Source organism: Ambystoma mexicanum, chromosome 5p (genome assembly GCF_040938575.1).
Source record: "Ambystoma mexicanum isolate Mex_15411 chromosome 5p, UKY_AmexF1_1, whole genome shotgun sequence".
Classification (NCBI taxonomy): domain Eukaryota; kingdom Metazoa; phylum Chordata; class Amphibia; order Caudata; family Ambystomatidae; genus Ambystoma; species Ambystoma mexicanum.
Genome location: NC_090930.1, coordinates 667,252,003 through 667,271,869, shown reverse-complemented (window position 1 = coordinate 667,271,869; position 19,867 = coordinate 667,252,003). Strand labels below are relative to the sequence as shown.

The 19,867-nt window shown below is 40.9% G+C and overlaps 1 protein-coding gene across 2 annotated transcripts in view; it reads right to left on the bottom strand.

Moving 5' to 3' along the window:
* PLP1 (proteolipid protein 1) overlaps positions 1 to 19,867 on the bottom strand; it is a 187,216-nt gene that overhangs the window by 92,237 nt on the left and 75,112 nt on the right. For both annotated transcript variants that reach the window (XM_069613040.1, XM_069613041.1), the window contains exons 3-6: positions 17,144 to 17,408; positions 14,916 to 15,084; positions 13,895 to 13,968; positions 11,860 to 11,925 (exon numbers count right to left, since the gene is read on the bottom strand). In XM_069613040.1, the coding sequence (XP_069469141.1) occupies positions 11,860 to 11,925; positions 13,895 to 13,968; positions 14,916 to 15,084; positions 17,144 to 17,408 (574 nt within the window). The remainder of the gene's footprint in view (positions 1 to 11,859; positions 11,926 to 13,894; positions 13,969 to 14,915; positions 15,085 to 17,143; positions 17,409 to 19,867) is intronic.

Here is a 19,867-nt window from a genome sequence, read left to right as displayed (position 1 = left end):
TTGAGTCTCTTTCTGAAGCTAAGAAGTTTATTAGACTCTCTAAGGTGATGGGGGAGTTCATTCCAAAGCTTGCTGGCATCCCTTTTCTCCCACCAAATAGAGTTTTGAGTTATTTTTATTTTTGGCTTCTCCCAGTATTATTGCAGGAATTACTTGCATCGAGCAAAAGAAAACATTGTGACTTTTCGTGTCTGAAAAGCCTCTAAGCCTCTCTTCTGCAAAGCATCAATGCCTATATATAAAGGTTTTATTAAGCAGAGGGCACACTCTTCTGTGTAGAATATTTTGAAAACTATTGGATGGATTTACCACAAACCAGCAAAGGTAATTAAGTCAACTCCTTGTGCTCAGGTTGTTTCTAATTTGGTCTAAGTCTGCCAAACGGTTTTTGCGCTGTGGCTACACAAAACTGAGGAAATTAATGGGAGCAGGCTGAAAATTCTGCTTTATTTGTTTTCTTAATAACATTTTAGTTTTTTTATGAATTGTTCCCAGAAACTCCAGTTTGTGGTGGTCCTTGATAAACCTTTTGTTTAGAAAATTGTATCTAAATACATCCAGCAAGTCAAAAGTGATTAGCAACTGAAGTTCGGTAGAAAATTTCAAAATGTAATTTCTGACTGACTCAGCGGTTTTTGTTTTCTCAAGAACTTTTTCATTTTTTGGCAAATCTTTCCCAACATTTCTAGTTGTGGGGAGGGAAGAGGATGGGGCTGACAATTTTTATTCAGAAAATATCTATCCAAATCTGTGCAGCGAGTCCAAAGTTATTAGAAATAGAATTTTGTGAAAAGTCTATATACAATGGCTTCACCTTAACTATTTACGAGAAAAACAATGACAAAGTAAATAACCACAGTAACCTATTGTGATAAAGCAACAGTGTATGTCTTTTACAACCTTTACAAATATGTGCATCATAGTTTATCATGTCATATTGACAAAAATAATTGTTTAAATTTAAAACTTTAGTATTTCCTTTACATTTGAAACCTTCATTTAATCACATTTCATGGAAGTTTTTACTTTGTCCAACTCAAAATCTATTCTCATAACATATCAAGTGGTCTCTATAATTATCCTTCATAACCTTAAAATGTTGTTTGGGAATTTGCAAAATAACTGGAACTTTTCTCTGAAAGACTATGGTTTCAATTAATGTTTTCAAGCCCTCAAATGTTAACGGTGCAACTTGATCTGGTTAATGGAATTGGCATCAACAAAATGTGAGACCTGATTCTATTTTATTCTTTTACCTACTGGAAACACCCATGACATATGTGGGAACATTCAGTTGATAATATCAGGTTGTTGCCAATTTTTCCTCACATTTTACCCTCACCTTAAGCAGACAGCTATGCTCCTTTTCTGATTTGTGGCAAACATGAAAATGTTTGACGTCATACTATCTTATCAATATCAAAAGCCGAAGGGTATCTACAGTTTCACTCTGACCTATTATACACACAATAAAATTGAACCCCAACACTGTTGTTGGATCATACGGGATATGTTTACCATGGGGTACCAAGAAAATAAAATATATATCCCTCATGGAGTACTTTCAATGTACTCCATGTGGTAAATAAACCATGAGATCGCACCTCATATCTAGGAGGTATCTTGAAAACAAGTGGTGTTTAAAATACCAGGGGCCTGATTTACAAAGCGTTTTTCAATGGGACTGTGTCATTGTAAACTGATTTTGTAAATTAGGCCCCTGATATTTTACAGTAACCACAACACTCATATTGCTGTCCTTAGCACATACATGATGTTTTGCATTTCCCTGAATGTTTTTGGTTGTGAATTAAGGCATCTCACCCCTTTAGCAGAGGTTGCAGGTAGCCTCTGACCTTCTGAAGAAAATCTATGAGGGTAATTAAAGCCGGTGGTGTGGTATTCAGTGGTGGTGTGGAAACAGTTAAATGTTCTTCTTTATGCTCCTGGCTCAGATCTTGTTTTGATATGATGGGATGCCTTCGGCAAGAGTCATCAGTGGTCCCTCTTCAGCCAGAGCACCCTTTCCTCTGTTGAATGTTAGACCTTTCCTTTTGTGGTGTGTTCAACTATGGCAGACAATTCTATGGATTACCTTTAAGTGTGTCCCTCCGAGGCTGTTAAAGTCAACTGTCACCTCCTGGCAGTAACTCATCCCTTCAGGGAATCCCAATCCTAACAATTTGCATAAAAGCAAAAAGCATTTTGGGAACATAAGATTTTACATTTTAAATATGCCTGTGACAGTGATTTAGCTTGAAACAGTTCTGATCAGGTGATGTAAATTGGTCTCTGCGCTCTTTTCATGTGTCCCAATACTCACCCTAACATAAACAGGTCTGTGTATACCCATACATATGAACCCAGTTGGGCAACATGTCCACAGGATGTGAGGTGGTTGTTTCTGCACCAAGCTTGTTTTAAATTAGGATTGCTTGCCAGGTTGAGAGCTCCCGCAAAGAAGCCTGTGTGTTGGTGAGCACGGCTTTGGAGCAGATTTTGAGGACTGCTAGGCCGCGGGGCTTGGCGGTCGCTACATGATGTTGCGGTGTTAAGAAAAACAATTTTGTGCTATCTTCGCTTATTCTCTATTCTTTCCTTAGAGTTGGGTTTTTTGTAGCATTTTCTTATTTCATATTTTACATAGTATGTCTTATTAAAGTTTATATATTTGTATAGAATCTTGAATGTTCATTCCTTTAATTGAACCACATTAACACCCCTCTTGAGAGCATAGTCTTCCCTTGTCCCACGTTACCACAAAAGCCAAAGGGGGTATATCTCTTAACTGTGCCTTTATTTTTATTGAATTGTTTATGATGCATTATATAACTTTACAATATTTCATTAAACAAAACACAGAGAAGGCACACATTCATCATAAAAAAAACAATCAATCACTAAACACAGATACAAGGTAATACTTGTATCTGTGTTTAGTGATTGACTTGAGTAAAAACCATCATCGATAAGATTCTTAATAAAATATATTCAAAAGCCATCTCTGCTTAATTTAATATAATTCAAAAAATGAAAAAGCCAAACGATTCTATTATCTGGGTGACCACACAATAAGTAAGATCATAAAACCTCACAATCTATACATTTATGCCTAAAAATAAGAGGTCTCAAATATAAATTTTGCTTAAAATGAAGCTTTGGATAGTAAACCACAAGGTGCTTTTGTGTTTCCACATTATTCAATTAATTACTACAAAACCCGCACTTTAAAAAATCATTTAACCTTTTCCTTGTAACTAGGACTTCCCTTGTTAAAAGGATATTTAAACAAAACCTTAAAAACAAGTCCTTCCCTTTTGGATTCAGAAACAAGCTTAGATATTTAGTCAATAACCCACCTTTTTGTGTTCAAATCTAAGATTTTCCATAGAGGATTAATTATGGCCCTTCTCAATATTTTCACTCCAATTTAGAAATGTATGCAGTACATACATTTCTAAATTGGGTCACAGTTCTACTACAACCTTTCCCCAAAAAGAAGGCCAAATTCTCATAAAATAATTTCTACCAGATCCAAAAGCTTCCACATTAACGACAAGTATTTCCTATCTAACCTTGCTCGTGGGCAAATTAAACCCAGTTCCTATCTTAAACAATAAATCGGTACATTGTTTGGAATGTTCAATTGTGTCTTCCAAACAATAGTTTACAGGTGGTCCAGTTTCTCATACACCCATTATTGCAATACTTCCAAACCGTATAGTAGATCGGGGCCACTTTGCCTACTTAGAAAAGCACCAAAGATTTAGCTGAAAACTTCCCATATTTTCTATTGATCCAACGCATGTGTGAGCCAAAGGACCTTCTTTTTCAAATAATCCAGTAGCCGCACCATAGAATGCTTATTAAAAACAGGGATGCCTAGATAAATAAAGCTGTCCAAAACTTGCATTTTTTGCTTATTTAAAAACCACAGATAATGTACAGATTTCTTGAAATTAGTCAAATCCATGATCTTCATTTTGCCTGAGTTAATAGCCAAAAAGTTATTGCTACAATAATTGTAATTAGTTATTTATAACACACTTAATACCCAGCAGTGTCTAAGCACGGACCTGGGAATCAAACCTGTGTTGCTCCAAATTATTTCACTTCCACGGTAAGCATGTTTCCCCTGAGCTATCCTCCCGGTCAATGCGGTCAATAGATGGTGAATGCAGTAATTTGTTTTCGCAAACCCAGTTGGGTGCAATCAAACAACACGATATTGTCCGCATACGCCTTCCCAAAAAAAACTAAAAGGGGGATTCTAGGTGGGGTTAAAACTACCAGTGAGAGCTGTTCCTCCAAATCACACGTGTACAGGTTAAAGAAGCAGGGGGCCAAAATGCATTTGGACCCATCTTCATTTTTTTTCGACAGGAGTACCTCATTATTCAATCTCACCTGGAAATAATACATTTTAACAACCCCCCCCCCCCGCCCCTGTGAAACCTCAGCACGTTCTCACAACAAACCTCTATTAACAGAATCAAAGGCAGCTGAGAGATCCAAAGAAGCTATAAAATATGAGTATAAAAAAGGAGATCTTTAACAATATTTGCGGTAGAACTGGGGTATCAGCATGTCTGCAGTAACGTGCTGTCTTGCCTTTATAGACGTGCTGCATGGATCTCGCCCAAATCAAGCACTATGCCAAAGAATAATGCCAGAAAGTCTTTCTTTCAAAATGCTGCACATTCAGGAATTTTAGAAGAAAATATGCTCTAATTTTGCAGAAGGGCGAAGGAAACCAGCTCTTGTGCAGAAGATTTCTCAAGCCAGTGACTAATTAACAATGGAAGACAATTCATAACTTAAATCACAATTGGCTATTTCGAAATCAATGATGCCACATTTTACCAGCATCTTATCCTGCTTAGTTTCCTATTGAATTTATCTGCCTGATTCATGGAATTATTTGCGTGAATAACGCAGATTTGCGCCCCTTTGTGCCCGAAAATCCCCATACTTCAAACAGGGATTTTCGGGCAGAAAGGCACGCAAATCTGCGTTTTTCACGCAAATAATTCCATGAATCAGGCTGTTTGTAAGGAGAACCGTTTATAGAACATTTGCTTTTTTGTCGTGTTCACATATTTCTTATTCATTTATGAGTGAGAGGAGGAATCTTTAATTTATTTCTGAGCTGCTTCAAGTGTGATGTGAATTTTGCTTTTTGAATCTATAATTTCTAAAGAGGGCCTCGATTTAAGGTTTATTAATTGCCATGTATGTTTTATTTCCCTTAATAAAGCACATTTTGAACATTAAAAGAAGCATTTTTTGTGTGGGCAAACACAATAATTATTTTCTCTTTGTGCATGAATATAGATGCTTGAATTTGGGAGTAATTCTGGTCAAGGACCGATGAGTGCCCTTAGCCATCCTGCATCTGACTGTAGTAACAGAGCAATCTTTGCAGATGGCAGAACATCATGCTATTCTCATGTAATCTCAGTTATAGCATCTAAGCACAATGGCAATAGAGTGAATTAATTATGCAACACCCCCAACTCCTCTCTCATTCATTGGGTGTTTGCAGACCTACACACACACACACGTCTAGTGGCAGCAGCAGGTTGAGGTGGGACCCTATATACCATTTATACACAAAATGGCACCTCATTATAAAGATAACCAATGGTAATACATCTAGTGCTGGTCATGCCATGTGTTAACTGCCAGTTATACTCTTAGGGCCTGATTTGGAAATGGAAAGTCCCTTTGAAAATGTATTTGGTAAATCAGGCCCTTTGTGCCATCAGTAATTTGGAGATCAGGGGCCAGATGATCTAACATTTGCACTGGTGCTGAAAATTGAACAAATGCTTAGATAATAACAGATGTGTTTACTCAATTGCTTTTCAAAACGTAATGAATAAAATTGTATGCTTCATTTCTTCCCCATACATTACTTTCTAGATCACAGATTGGGGTTCAATCTCTTTGCTCCATTAAGGCGTATTATGGCAATGGTCTGACTGAATACATTGTCATTAAGGGGCCAAAGGTCCTGGTTATTTAAGAAGAATTATTGTATTTGTGGTAGTGATGCCATTGAGGACTTGCCACAATTTCTGCTTATTTATAAGATAACAGTGGTTCTCAGGAGGAAGTGGTTGCCTAGTCAATTTCTACGTTATAACATTAGATAGGTTTCAGAGGCAATGTTTATCTTGTTCAGTACTGACAGAAATGTTGCAACTGGTCTTTGTGGATTTGTTAATATGTCTTTTAAACGCTTGGAAAGACATTTTTAAGACCGTTTTATTAGATTATTTGTGTATCTAGCGGATTTTATATGTTTGTATATTTAAGTGTTACGTTTTGGATATGCTTGTGAGTGACTGTTTTTATCTGTTTGTAAATGGCAAAAGCCGAAATAAAGTATTACTCCATTACATATTATCCAAGGAGCACATTTAGAGTTACATTCATTTTCTAATTTTTTTGGCAGAAGGGCAATGTTTTGACGATCAAGCACTGATTGACTTACTGGATGGTGTTCATTTCTTCACTAATGTGGTGATTAAGACTGAGGGGAGTATTTTTAAATGACTTCAGGTGGTATTCTCCTGCCATTTCCTATTTCCGTGATTGAGCCCAGAATTATAGTTGTCTGTGGTGCCTGCATACTTTCCTTCTCCTCCATTGAAGGACCAAGAAGACATGCGTCCCACTTGCACCATCCATTGTATCATTGTTCTTCCTCATAGATGTGCAGCTGCACAATCTCTGACCGCGTCAGACAGGCTTAGGAGAACACTCTGGGTGGGAGAGTTCATTCAGCGACATGGCCCTCTTTGTTATCCGTGTGGGACATGTAGGCCTATTGTATATTTTCTTACAAAACCACTTATTAATTCAAAAGGAGATGTTCAAATTATAACACCCACAATCGTTGGCTTTAATGGCTGGTAATAACCCACTAGCTAGAGTTAATGGACTTGAGTGAAATGAGGCTCTTTAACGAGGCTGAATCATCGTTATCAGCTCACCGCTGCAGTTCTAATAGCTGCTAGCACACGAGCATGCAGCCCTTCCATTTACATTTTGGAAAAGCAATCTCTCACATGAATTTGTTTTCTTCAGATGATGAAACACACCCAAAAAACCTCCCTGTTCTTTTACGTTGCCACAGGGGCACATTGCGGGAGAACAAGGAGCACATGTGATGACCACCGAGGAGGAAAATCGATGAAGTATGTAGACAACAAGAAGAAAGGTAAAGGTCTGGGTGATCAGAAAGGTTAGAATGCAGGGATTTATCAATACCTATAGTCCACATTCTAATCTTTCTGATTGGTTGTGAAGCACTAGAAGTATGCTAATTAGATGCACTTGAGAATCATCTTGGAACACAAAATGGGCCAATTCCCCCTTTGGAATAGTTAGGTTCACAAAGGGTTGTCACTTTGGAATTCAAATTAGTATAATGTTTGTCCAAAGGAGGGACTTTCTCAAACGTAATAGTGAAATACATCAAAACTGTTTAATTCCATATATTAGATATTGTTAATTGAAGAACAATTTAGATACTACTTGCAAAGGCAAATATTGACTGTATTGAGGTACGTCGTGCACAGGTTTTCATTGTCCTTCCTTTGGGAAAATATTCAATCAATTGCATTATCAATGATTGTACTGTAATATGCTAGGTTATACTCAAATATTTATAAATGCCTTTTTAAGGTATGCAGTGATTTCACAGACTAAATATTAAATCAAATTTGGTCGACTCAGATTCATTAAGTCGACCAAATACATGTAGATACACATTTATATGTGTATGTATAAATCTTCAAAGAAAAACTTTAGTTGGAGGGATGTTAAGGTGAACAATTAACTCAACAACACCCCTGAAATTCAGCTAAAGCCACCTTAACTTTGCACCTTCAGTTGTGCAGCCTATTACCACAGTGATGACATCACAGATCACATCACTGATTCCTTTTTTCAGTTTTATAATGGTGCCCAGAGACTGTGTAATACATGTTCCGTTGTGTTCTATAATGTTGCAGTAAATAAATGTGTTTCATGTTTAATACATGTTCAATTCTTCAACGACGGTGTAATACATGTCCCATCCTGTTTTATAATATTGTATTAAATACATTTTTTCATGTTTAATCCATATTACAAAATGCAAAGTGCCTGCAGGTTCATGCCGTGCCAATTGAAATCTCTTGCACCAAAACATCCTTGCATGAGAGGTCCCTGCGTCCAACTAGCTGCGTCTAACTGGGCGCACCCAAATGGGACCTGCAGCAAAACAGTCGTGCCATAACGGCGTGCACCTAACTGGCCACACCAAAATGTCCTGTCCCGTGCTCCAAGCCTCTTGTTTTATGGCCGGTCTCTTGGTAACTGTTGTGATACATTGCACAACCCTTACTAACCACATTTAAGCAGCAGGGAAATGTGAAAAATATGATTGGCTGCAAGAATAACATATACCCGGTACTTTCTGCACCCATAGCGAAAATCAAAAGCTGCAACACATTAATATACGCACAGTACTGCTTAGCTTCAAAGCGAGGAAGAAGCCAGCCCCCTCAGGCCATGTTGCTCTAAGTGGTCTTGTAACTTTACCTCGCTTATTAGGCACCGTGGTCTGAGGGGGCTGGCCTTTTCCTCACTTTGAAGCTAAACAGGATTTGTGCTGGTTACTGTATGGATGGGAGACTTGGGTCTTCAGTGACGTTTCACCCCCTTTGTCACTGTAGCTGTACAAATATCTATTTATTGTATTATGTATAACAGATTGCAGGCTTTGAGAACTCCCAATGTTTTTAGTTAATGTCCTGTGCAATTAAATTATTTGCTGAGATCACACACTTTGGTTAAGCAGCGTGCTACAAGCCCCTTGTTTTATGGCCGGTCTCTTGGTGACTGTTGTCATACATTGCACAACCCCAACTAACCACATTTAAGCAGCACGTAAAAGGGAAAAAAATGACCAGCTGCAAAAATAACATATGCCCAGGTACTTTTGCCCCATACAGAAAATCAAAAGCTGGTACCCATAAATATATGCACATGTAGTTCAATAGACCGACTCCTTAGACGAAAGTGCGCAAGGCAAAATAGTATTGGACTTTAAAAAAAAGGAATGAACACCAGAAAAATAACCGAAGAGAGGAAATGTTTTAAATAAATATGCTGGAAAAGTATAAAAGGTGCTCACCTTTTAAACCCAGCAATCTGTCCTAAAATATTCCCTGGAAAACTACATCCCAATACCTCTGCACTAGGAACATGACAACCTAGGTAATATCCTGGTCGCCAAATACTTGAGCAAGCCACCAACCACAAAAAAATCCAGGGGTTGTGCCTGGCCTTTGAAGAAAAGTTACGCTGTCCACCCACATGTGCCACAATCAGGGTTAAATAACTGCACCAGTGTCCAGGATTGCAAACTCTCTTGCCTCATTGTGGGCAAATACTCATGTCATACTTGCCTTCTTATCATTTCCCCTCCTCACCCCCATGTCCTTTCAACAATACTCTGCTTTATAGAGCTAACTTGGAAAGTACACACATATATACATCCTTATAGAACTTTGTTTGGCAAAAAGTGTACAATTGTGGCATTACTCCCCCCATCTTGACTGTGAGACTACAACTACCAGAATACAATTCAGCCAAAGGCAAATAAGTGGTCTCAGAGTGCAAAACTTCCAAGGTTTAACAGTAGCACGGTCTAAAAAAAAATAATGCAGATGGCGTGTGTTATGAGATATTTAAAGCTAAGAAAACCCACTCGGGACTGTGGACTCCCATCCAGGCAGTAACCGGGATCGACTCGGCTTAGTTTCAAAGCGAGGAAGTACCCAGCCACCTTAGGCCATGTTTCTCTAAGTAGTCTTCTAAGGTGGCATCATTTATTAGGCAACGTGCCCTTAGAGGACTGACCCCTTCCTCGCTTTGAAGCTAAGCAGGGTTCGTCTCAGTTACTGCTGGGATTGGAAACCCACTGTTACTGTAAAACTATCTATATTTTCTTTTTATTATTGACTGGGAGACTACAAATACGAGAATGCAATTCAGCAAAGGCAAAAAATGGTCTCTGAGTGCAAAACCTTCAAAAACTGACAGTAGTACAGTTAAAAACAAATTATAATTCAGATGCTCATTCGGTTGCCCATCCATTCAGTAACCGGGACTTACCCATATGACCTTCAAAGCGTGAATGACTCTGCTTAGCTTCAAAGCAAGGAAAGTGCCGGCCTGTTCCTCTAAGTGTAACGTTGGCTCATTGTATCGGGCAGCATGGCCTAAGGGGTCTGGCCCCTTCTTTAATTTGAAACTAAGTAGGGTCTGTCCTGGGTAATGCATGGATGGGAGACCTGGATGACAATCAAGTCACTGCCCGCGGCCATTGCCAATGGGCAGTGATTTTTCACCCCCAATGTCACTATAGCTGTAAAAATATCTTTTTAAAAAACTGTAACCATGGTACTGAACTACTCATACTCACGGCTATCTGTAGTCCTTTATAGCCTTGGATATATAGCTGCAAATGTTGGAAAAATTGCCAAAAAAATGCTTTCCTCTGCCCACATCATCTCTGTCATCCCCCCCCACTCCCCAGATGGGCTCCCCACCTCCACCACTCTCTCCCTTTCCCCCCACAGTAGATGCTGTTTCTGTGACGCAGTTTGCTTTGAGATGTCGGCTATTTGAGGCTATAACCGAGGATACAGAAAGCTTTGTGTTGCAAACTCAGTCCCTAGACACCCTCCACTCCCACCCAAATTTCACTTGGTGACCTCTAGCCACCCCCACCTCTAGCCTGATGGCATTTGCATGTTTTTTGACCTGCCCTGCAGATAGCTTTTTTCCTGCATTTCATTTTTCCATATCCTCATCAACAGCCGCAGATATCTTTTGCATCGAGAGAAAAACAATATGGCGGTCCTTTCATTTCTAAAAAAAACGGTTTCTGGATAATCCCTGAGATATAGCTATCTATTTTTGGGAAGGGGCACCCCCTTCTCCATCAAATATTTAAATAACTACTGCACGAATGACCGCAAACCATGCATGGATCACAAGTCAACGCTTAATGCCCAAGTTGTCTCAGACCTGGTCCAAATCTGTCTAGCGGTTTGGGCTGTGGGCTTTGTTAAAAATTTGCCTTGTTTGTCTATGGGGAAAATGGATGCTGCACTTTTGGCAAAAAAAATGTGTTGACACTTAATAACCTTTTAATTTCTTAACACATCTTTACAAAATGTTGCAGTGGAGGTTTGGGGGGTTTCAAGTCAAATATGTTACTTGAATCAAAAGTTAATGATAGAATTTTGAGGGGTTCCAATGGGAGTCTGACTCAACCGTAGGGCTGTAATATTTATATGTTTTGGGTAGGGCAGAAGATGTGTGGGGGCAGTAGATGGGGTAGGCAGTGGGAGGGTTTGTGTGTTGGGCATGGGAGCATGTGAGGGGCCCATAATGAGGGAGAGAATAGCAAAAAAAAGGTGGACAATAGGTCAATCAAATTGAGTAAATCTAATAAAGATGAAGAAAGGACCTATATGCACAATTCACAAATACACTTTGGATATTCTGCCAAGATGGGATGCACTGAGAAATACAACCTTACAGTGAATACCTATTTTTGCCATATGTTAACGAGGTGAGCTTTCAATAGCACAACATTGAAGGAACAACTGCGAGGCATGTTTAATAATCTGCACTATTAAGTAGGAATGTATGAAAGCATTCATTTAAGGGACAGATTAGGAGGAAATCCTGTTCATCGCCCAGTCAGGACCTTATCCACACAAGCCCTCCCTTCCACATAGCATGTTCTGCATATACTCTGGAGTGCAGAAATCCATTGCGTTGACTTACCAGAGCAATAAGTGTGGCTGCGGCACCAAGAAATGCAGCAATGAACAGGTGAAAGGTCATCTGAAACTACAAAAGAAATAGAAAAGTACAACGTGAAAACGTGCATAACATTTTGGGATAAGAGATCTCAATAATAACACACTGGTGCTGACCCCAGGTTAGATGTGAGGAAGTCCGGGTGAGTTTAGATCATAGGTTCTTTTTCAAGGGGACAAGTACTGAGGCTTTCGACAACGTTTTTATATGATTGGCTAATCCTAGGAAAGTATCATTAGATGGTACCAGGCATTTTGGAGGAAGGACCAGGAATATGTCACGGAGAAAAAGCAGCATCGAAGAAGTGTGATTTATTAAAACGTTGGCGTGTGCTGATGATTGCACATGGCATTGCGGAATCCATCATTCTCGTTATTAATATAACACCCATTCTGAATAGGTTAGTTAGCAGCGTAATTTTCTACAAATATCTTTTTAGAATTCAATACAACTGCACTTACACTGTTCAAATGAAAATGCTATACTTTTATAACTGGTAACACAAAGTTACCCACTCTGGGGAGTGTGGGAATGCGGGTGTGTGCAATCAAATACATGTCCAGCTATTGCCATGCTATGCTCTGAGACAAACATCACATGGCAGCCATTTCTATCATATGCCAGTGGCCTCATTATAAGTTTGCCGGTCCGGAAACAAGGGTGCCGGTAAACTGACTGGCACCCTTGTTTCCGGACCGGCAAACTACATGTCTGCCTGCAGTAGCTGCTGTGCCCGACTGGTCCGATCCTGCCAGGTGCTGCGGCCATGGTAGGCAGACCATTCACGGAAGCACCGGCATTGTTATCAACGGTGCCTGTGCTTCCGAGTCCCCATTCCCATATAGTCCTATGGAACTCTAAGGGAATGGGGACTTAGATTTTACTGGCGCCTGACTTCTCGAGCGACCAGACTTGTAATAGCCTGGTGGCACCGGGAAGTCATGTACCAGTAAAATATTACAGGTCTGGGGGCAACCCACGGGTAGAACCGGCAATGTTACCGCTGGACTTGTAATGAGGCCCATGTCTTGACATAAAAATCCCATATTTTCACACCAGTTCTTACTTTCAGTCAAGTACTTCAATTTAAAGCCAAGGTATTCACACCATTTTTATTCTCGAGTCACTGATATCACATCCGAGGTACTCACACAAATTCAGATAGGCAACTGTGCACAGCACAGGGGAAACATAACACTCAAAGATAAGCAGGGAGATGCTGTGCTGGGAGGATTTAAATGTACACACAACAGCTATTTAAACTTAGTAGTACATCAGTTACTGGTGGTGTATAATTAAGCAATAAGCCCCTCGCTGGGGGGGGGCATTACCACTTCAGGTAATACTTCGGGCCCATAGTTACAGGCATGAGCCAAGTAAGGGCATTAACATTAACCTGAAGCGGCAATGCCCCCCAGCGAGGGACGTATTGCTATTAGTATCCCAGCCCGTTGTACCGGGAAACTAATCGTTTTTTAAGTTTCACCACTTTAAAAAAAAAGAAGATGGCTGCCATGGATCGGTTGAGAAGGGACTAAGTAGTCCCTTCTCACTGTCAATGGTGGTGAGTCATGCAGTGGGACGCTCTGGAACAGTAGTGTTCCTGACACAGGAGAATGAAAAAGAAGGTAAGTGGGATCGGGTGGGAGGGTGCACAAGCTGTGGAAAAGGGGGAAGGTCAGAGAGAGTGCAGGGCAAAGGGGAATACATACCTGGTAACCCGGCAAGGAAGATGAGTCCTTCCGCACTGAGGAGGCTCGCAGCGGCAGGATTACCGTATGGTAATAACCCCCTCCGAGCCTCCTCATTGGCTGGGAGGACTCAGCCATGCCCCCACCGGGTACTCATTTTTAAGAACATTTAAATGAGTACTCTGTATTGCCCCCAAAATATGCTGTAACATAGGTTACATTGGTCTTGCATTGATAATTAATTAAATATTTGTTTCCTTGGTTTTTATATTCCAGCTGTGTCTGTCCTGCTCTCGTTCCTGCCTTACCTCACTTGTCTTGCAAATGGTGAGTAGACTTGATCCGCACACCTTCCCGGGGAAAGAGTTCCATGGGAGGACTCCTGCAAAAGAGAGGTGAATTAGCGCTCATGATGGCAGAACTCCAATCAGCTTTCAGAAATGGAGAACCGACCCCACCTCTGGAGAACCGCTGAATCACATTAAGCCAGTAATAGAGGGTGGCACTCTGGACTCCAGCAGGCGGCCTCTACCACATTACAACACATCAGCAACAATTGTCAAATCTACTAGCCATAAAGTGAAGTAACTCATCAAACTGGCCCACTTTGTCCAAAAAAGTGGCCCACTTTGACACAAGAAACTGTCACACACTAGCATTTTGCATTTCTAGTTCGGGCATTGCCCTATAGGCCAGCCCGAGCCTGCCACCTGCCTAAAATTAAACATCGGGCTGCTCCTCCTTCATATTTGATCATGAGATTGTATGCCATCTCACTCTGATAAATTCATTTCCTTACATCAGGGATATGAAATCTGTGGGTCTCCAGATGTGCTGGAATATAACTCACCTTTGCATATGCTGGCTTGAGCTGATGGGAGTTGTAGTCCAAAGCATCTGGAGAGTCAAACGTTACAGACACCTGCCTTGCCCTTTATGACATATCATAGACTACATTTCCTCACATAATGCCATGAAGATCTGGATCCACGTTACAGAAACTTTGCTCCAGTGTGGTGCAGTTCTTGCACCGGAATACACATGCATTAAAATAAAAACCTTGTTGCACGTCCACACAAATTGCACTTCACCATTGCAGATTCATTAGGCGGGTTAGACTCCTTAAAAACTGCATAATCCAAAATTAATCTACCGATACATTTTGATACCATCCGCCCTTCTTTGAGGCTGTTGTGAAAAAGAACTCTACAAAAAAGAAACTATTTCAAGGCTTAACAAGTTGGGATATAGAGTCTCCCTGTGAAGACCTCATAGAGAGCAGGGTCTGCAATCAGTCAGTTAGAATGCGATGCAGCTTTTAGTGCTTACCATACATCCGTGCATCAGCACAGAGCGAGCTGATGCTGGCAGTGGTTTTACTGGGAAACGCAATGGACTGGCAGGTTACCCAGGTGTTAAAATAAATGTAGACAGGCACAGCAGAGCAGGCAAAGACCAGGAGCCAGAGGACGGTCACTGCATATGTCACGCCAACAAACTGCAAAATCAGGCAAACAAGAAAACCCGCTCATGATTAGACTAAAAGTTAGGCACAAGTTAAACATTACCAGGATCACACCACAGCAAAACAGAGCACAAACTCTTCAGAAATCATATTTTCAATGTGATTGTGCCATTGTGAATCAGGCCCTGTGTGTTTTTTTATAAAGAAAAAGAAAGAAAAAAAAAGCCCAAGACCTTTCAGAGTTAATTGGTCAATTCATATGTGTTGCTGCTTGCTTTCAAGAGCACATACAATTCTTCCCCAGGCAGGTACTGATCAACTATGGGAGCATTCATTTACAGGGATGAGCAGTCAGGTCCCACACTGGTAAAAGTGCTAGGGAACACAGGGACGGAGAGGAGAAACCCCTCGTGTGTTCTGGCTTCACCCCTGATGGTATTCTAGGGTGTGATTTGGTAAGAAAAGATATTCTGTGGGTTCTATTTCTGTTACCTACTCGTTTTATTTTCATTTTACAGTGGGCCACAGAAAAACGCAGGTTTGCCAGAGTTACGTTTCATTATCTGATGACCAACCAAGCTGTGATGGGAAGTTGTCAGATTGGGAAGTGGGGTGCTTACTAATCAACAGACCTGTGCTGGCAGAGGGAGGGAGACATCATGCTTATGTGCAGTTCTTCAGCCTGTGGAGTAGGCTAAGTTCTCCCCTTGGCGGGCTGGAGGGAGGCCAAGTTTTGACTGACTCTGTTGTTTTTGGAAATTGTCTGAAGGCGGTGGGCAGTCACGACCCTGGAAGTTCATGATCAGTGCAGGAACCTAAACATCTGTCCGTTATTCAATTCAAATGCTTTCCTGTCTGTGTTTCGAAGTTTCCATTGAGGATTCTCGTGTCAACATCATGTCCTGGCCCAAATTATGATCAACAAGCTTGCTTATAGTCCTGCGGGTTATGTTCTAGCAGTGGCTGTTCATTCTTTGCCCCACTGTCTTCCCAATCACCAAAACATAAAATGGCGGCCATTTGTGTGCCATGTTTTTGTATTTTATTTATCACGTGTGTTGTACCTATTATTAATGGAGAAATCCGAATTTAATCAAAATTGAATTGATTTGCTTTGTATGTTAGCCCTACGATTAGGCCAGATGACCGGGACAGCCGTGTGTTCAGGCATCCCTAAAGGTAAACCAGGTAACTGTGACATCTATGATACATTGGTTTACAGTATCTCATTTGGCTAACCATAGAAAATCAGCCCTGTTTGGCATTGCTGATAGGGAAATAAAGCACTGCAGTCTGTTTAGCTCTAATATTGAGGAATAATGTAGTAATGGTCGTTGGAGTCAATCCAGGATTGGTGGAAAAGGCCATGTATTCATTTTTTCAAGAAATGTCTCTTAATGTGAAACACACAGTCATCCTCCTAACAATATCATATAATCCCCATACACTCTCCCCCTTCTACATTCCACTTAATACAACATGTGCCATTTTCTGCTGAAGGACGGTGATCACAAACAGTGTGCTTAGGTGCATAGCTTTGCAATACTTTTGGAATAAGATATGAGTGCCTTGTGCAGGAAGTAGGGTCAGTATGTGTTGAGTTGATGTCTGCATTGATAATCTGCCCTAGTCAATAATTATTGGGGAGGGAGGGCCCTCCCCCTTTTGCAATAGCTTCCCAAATAAGGTCCCGAAAGTATGTGGAGGAAGACAGACCCCAAAAACAAAGTCCCGAATACATATGTTCTTGTTGAAAGTTGTCTTAACTATGACTGTGAGTCCTCCCCAAAAAGGTCAAATTTACTGATATTGTGTTCAAACGCTCCAAGGCACAGATATGGGAAGGACAATGAAAAGGTAAGAGAGTGCATATCCTGAATGGGCAAATTATAACAGAAGGGTCTCGCCTGACTAGTGTGAAATGTGATCATATAAAGCCAGCACATCAGTTGTATTCATTCCAACTCTCAAGCTCTGCAAAGGGTCACTGTCCTGCTCCGACACAGTTCAGACAATTCTGCTGCATTCTGCCACCTCAGCATATTCCACTGCTCCATTCAATCTGTGAGGAATAAACCCTGGTTAAGATCACCTTGTCGGGATGTCCTAGCCATTTTCCCAAACACTGACACAACCGCTCCAAAGAATGGGAAGGCCGTTGATGTCTGGAACCCCTCCCCTTCGTCTGGCCCCCTGTTACCGTTGCAGTGAGAGCCTGGCCGCAGATAGTGGTCTTAAAGTCTCCGAGTATGTGTTTGACAGCAGTAGTGGTATAGAAGCCCTCGGCCAGCAGAAGAGCTCCAAACAGGAAGAAGAAGGAGGCTGTTCCATAGATCACATACTGAAATGCATTGATCCTAAACATGACAACGGAAATAGAAGAATTAAATGCAATCCACAAAAAACAATGAAACACACGTATCTATTTAAAACGGATATTTTAAAGATGGATCTTCTATGAAAGTTGCCCTGTGCACATATAAGCTGTGCCACTGACATAGCTAGACAGTACATACTTGCCACATACTTAAAATGAAAAACGAGACATGACAAAGGGAATTCTGATCCAAATTGGCAGGATATTCAGCTCTATAACAGCATGTTATGATTGGTTACTTTAGCGTCTGCAATCTGCTGCCTGCCAGAGGTTTTGGACTACAACTCCCATGATCCTTCACCATTGACTGTTGCGGCTATGGTTGCTGGGAGTTGTAGTGCAAAACATCTGGACAGCCAAAGGATACATATCCCTGCACCATTGAATCAAGCTGTGAAAGGCCCTTCGTTCAAAAGACAGCTGTACAAGTGGGGTGCTCTTCAGTCATCATCTGACTCTATGGGCCTGATTTAGAAAGCGTTTTCTCTTTGTAAATCAGGCCCTTTGTGTTAGCTGTATTTAAGGCAAGTTGAACTCAATTTCAACGAACTCTCCAAAAGATGTTCTGAGGTAAGAGTGCGTATTTCAGCAGTGATTTTCAGGGATGTTGTGTGATTGTTGGTTTATTTTACAAGTAAATAAAGACGACTGTGAACACTCGTCACCTGTCGGAGAGAGTGATGCAGGGTGCGGCGGAAATCAACCTGTTTGTTAAGTAAAAAAGAACATTCTTAGCATGTCTGAGAACTACATTCCAACAATTCACATACACATCTTTCCCATATATGTGGCTTTATTGCAGAAAGCTTACACTGGCCGAAGTCCAATTGGCATCCGGGCAAACAATCGCCTTAGTTAAATACATTCGTTCAATGGATTTTTACACCAGGGCAAATGAGTAGGACTAGAGCAAGGATTTCCCTGCGACAAAAATGTACTGAAAGAATATATAAACAAAATAAATAAGGCAATTGGTGCACTAGTGCTAAATACACATGTACCTGTGAATATTTCTGTAATGCTGCGGATGTTATCTCTTAAAAAATACAAATGTTTTCTACTTTATATATGGTAAAACCACTCACTTCATTAAACATGCATACTCTCTTTTGTGTCTTATTTTATGTTGTGTACCATTATAAATACCTTTGACCGTATTATTAACATTTAGTTTTTGCTAGCTTTCAAACACATAAAAAATATTTGAAACATGAAAAGCATAGTTTTAATATGCGATATGGGTCCATTTGTGCTGCCTGTGCACCGCCCATGAAGATAGACATGTTTCTTTTATTTCGGCTTCTTTAAGGAATTCCTCAGGATGCTCCCCTTTACATACATTTGATGTGGGTGTGACTTGAAAAACTGTCAACTGTTATGCTTTTCTGCTACTCTTTTATGTAACCTTTTTCGATTCTAATGGGAGAATAAGTATATACATAGTAGTCATTCAATGTTTTATACATGCAAAGTCCCCATTTCAGCTTATTAATAGTTAGGTTGATTAGTGCAGTGGTGTAGCAACTTTAATCCAGTGCTCATGTAGCCCTAATTCCATGCGGGTGGCAGTTCTTATTTGTCTCTGATGCCACTACTTGTCTAACTAAAAACAGTATGTTGTGAAAAATCGAGGGTATTCGCCCCTTCTACCCTAGGGGTAGTCGCCTCCTTTGCTGCTAGGGAAAAGAGTCCGTTCCGCAAGACCCTCCCTAAGGCAAGTGGGACCTCACTGGGAGTGACTACCCTTAAGGGACGAGGACTCTCATTCCGATGAGGAACTCCCTAGGCTAACCACCTTATCTGCATGTATGGGACTGCCTTTCATAATAAATACTGTGTCTCCTCCTACTTAGCTTCAGGCAATGTTAAATCAAACATGCCATCGCCAGTAAAAGGGACTATCTCTTGAAGGAGAGATTTGTATGTAAGTGGGACGAGTGACTCACAGAGCAAGAGAGAGTATGGTGCGCAAGGGCGATGATATTATGCCTTAGAGAGGCGTAGCTTAGAGAAGCCACAGAGTCTGCAGCAATTTGAAGGTCAGAGAATGCCAGTCTGAAATGCCAGGGGCCCAGCAAGACAGACAATGGAGAAACCATTGGAAGGACGGGGTGAGATGAACCATTGGTGTGGTGGCGTGACCACGGCAGTACTATGGTGGGCCAGGTGCCCACCAAACAATACTGAAACCAGTGCAGCCAGGAGCCCTGAAAGCTCCCACCTGCCAGGGTCCACCGGCCGCAGCATCCTGCTGAAAGGCCAAGAGCAGGATGAATGTGATGCCAGAGATCTGGAAGCCAGAAAGCAAAGTAACTTATCAGAGTGAGTGCCGAGCCCTGCAACGTTACCTTTGACCAACAGAGGTACCCAGGTGACCGGGAAAAGTGGGATGCCGCTGGAACAATGTGTTATGAAGAGAGGAATTTGTAAAAGCCATGA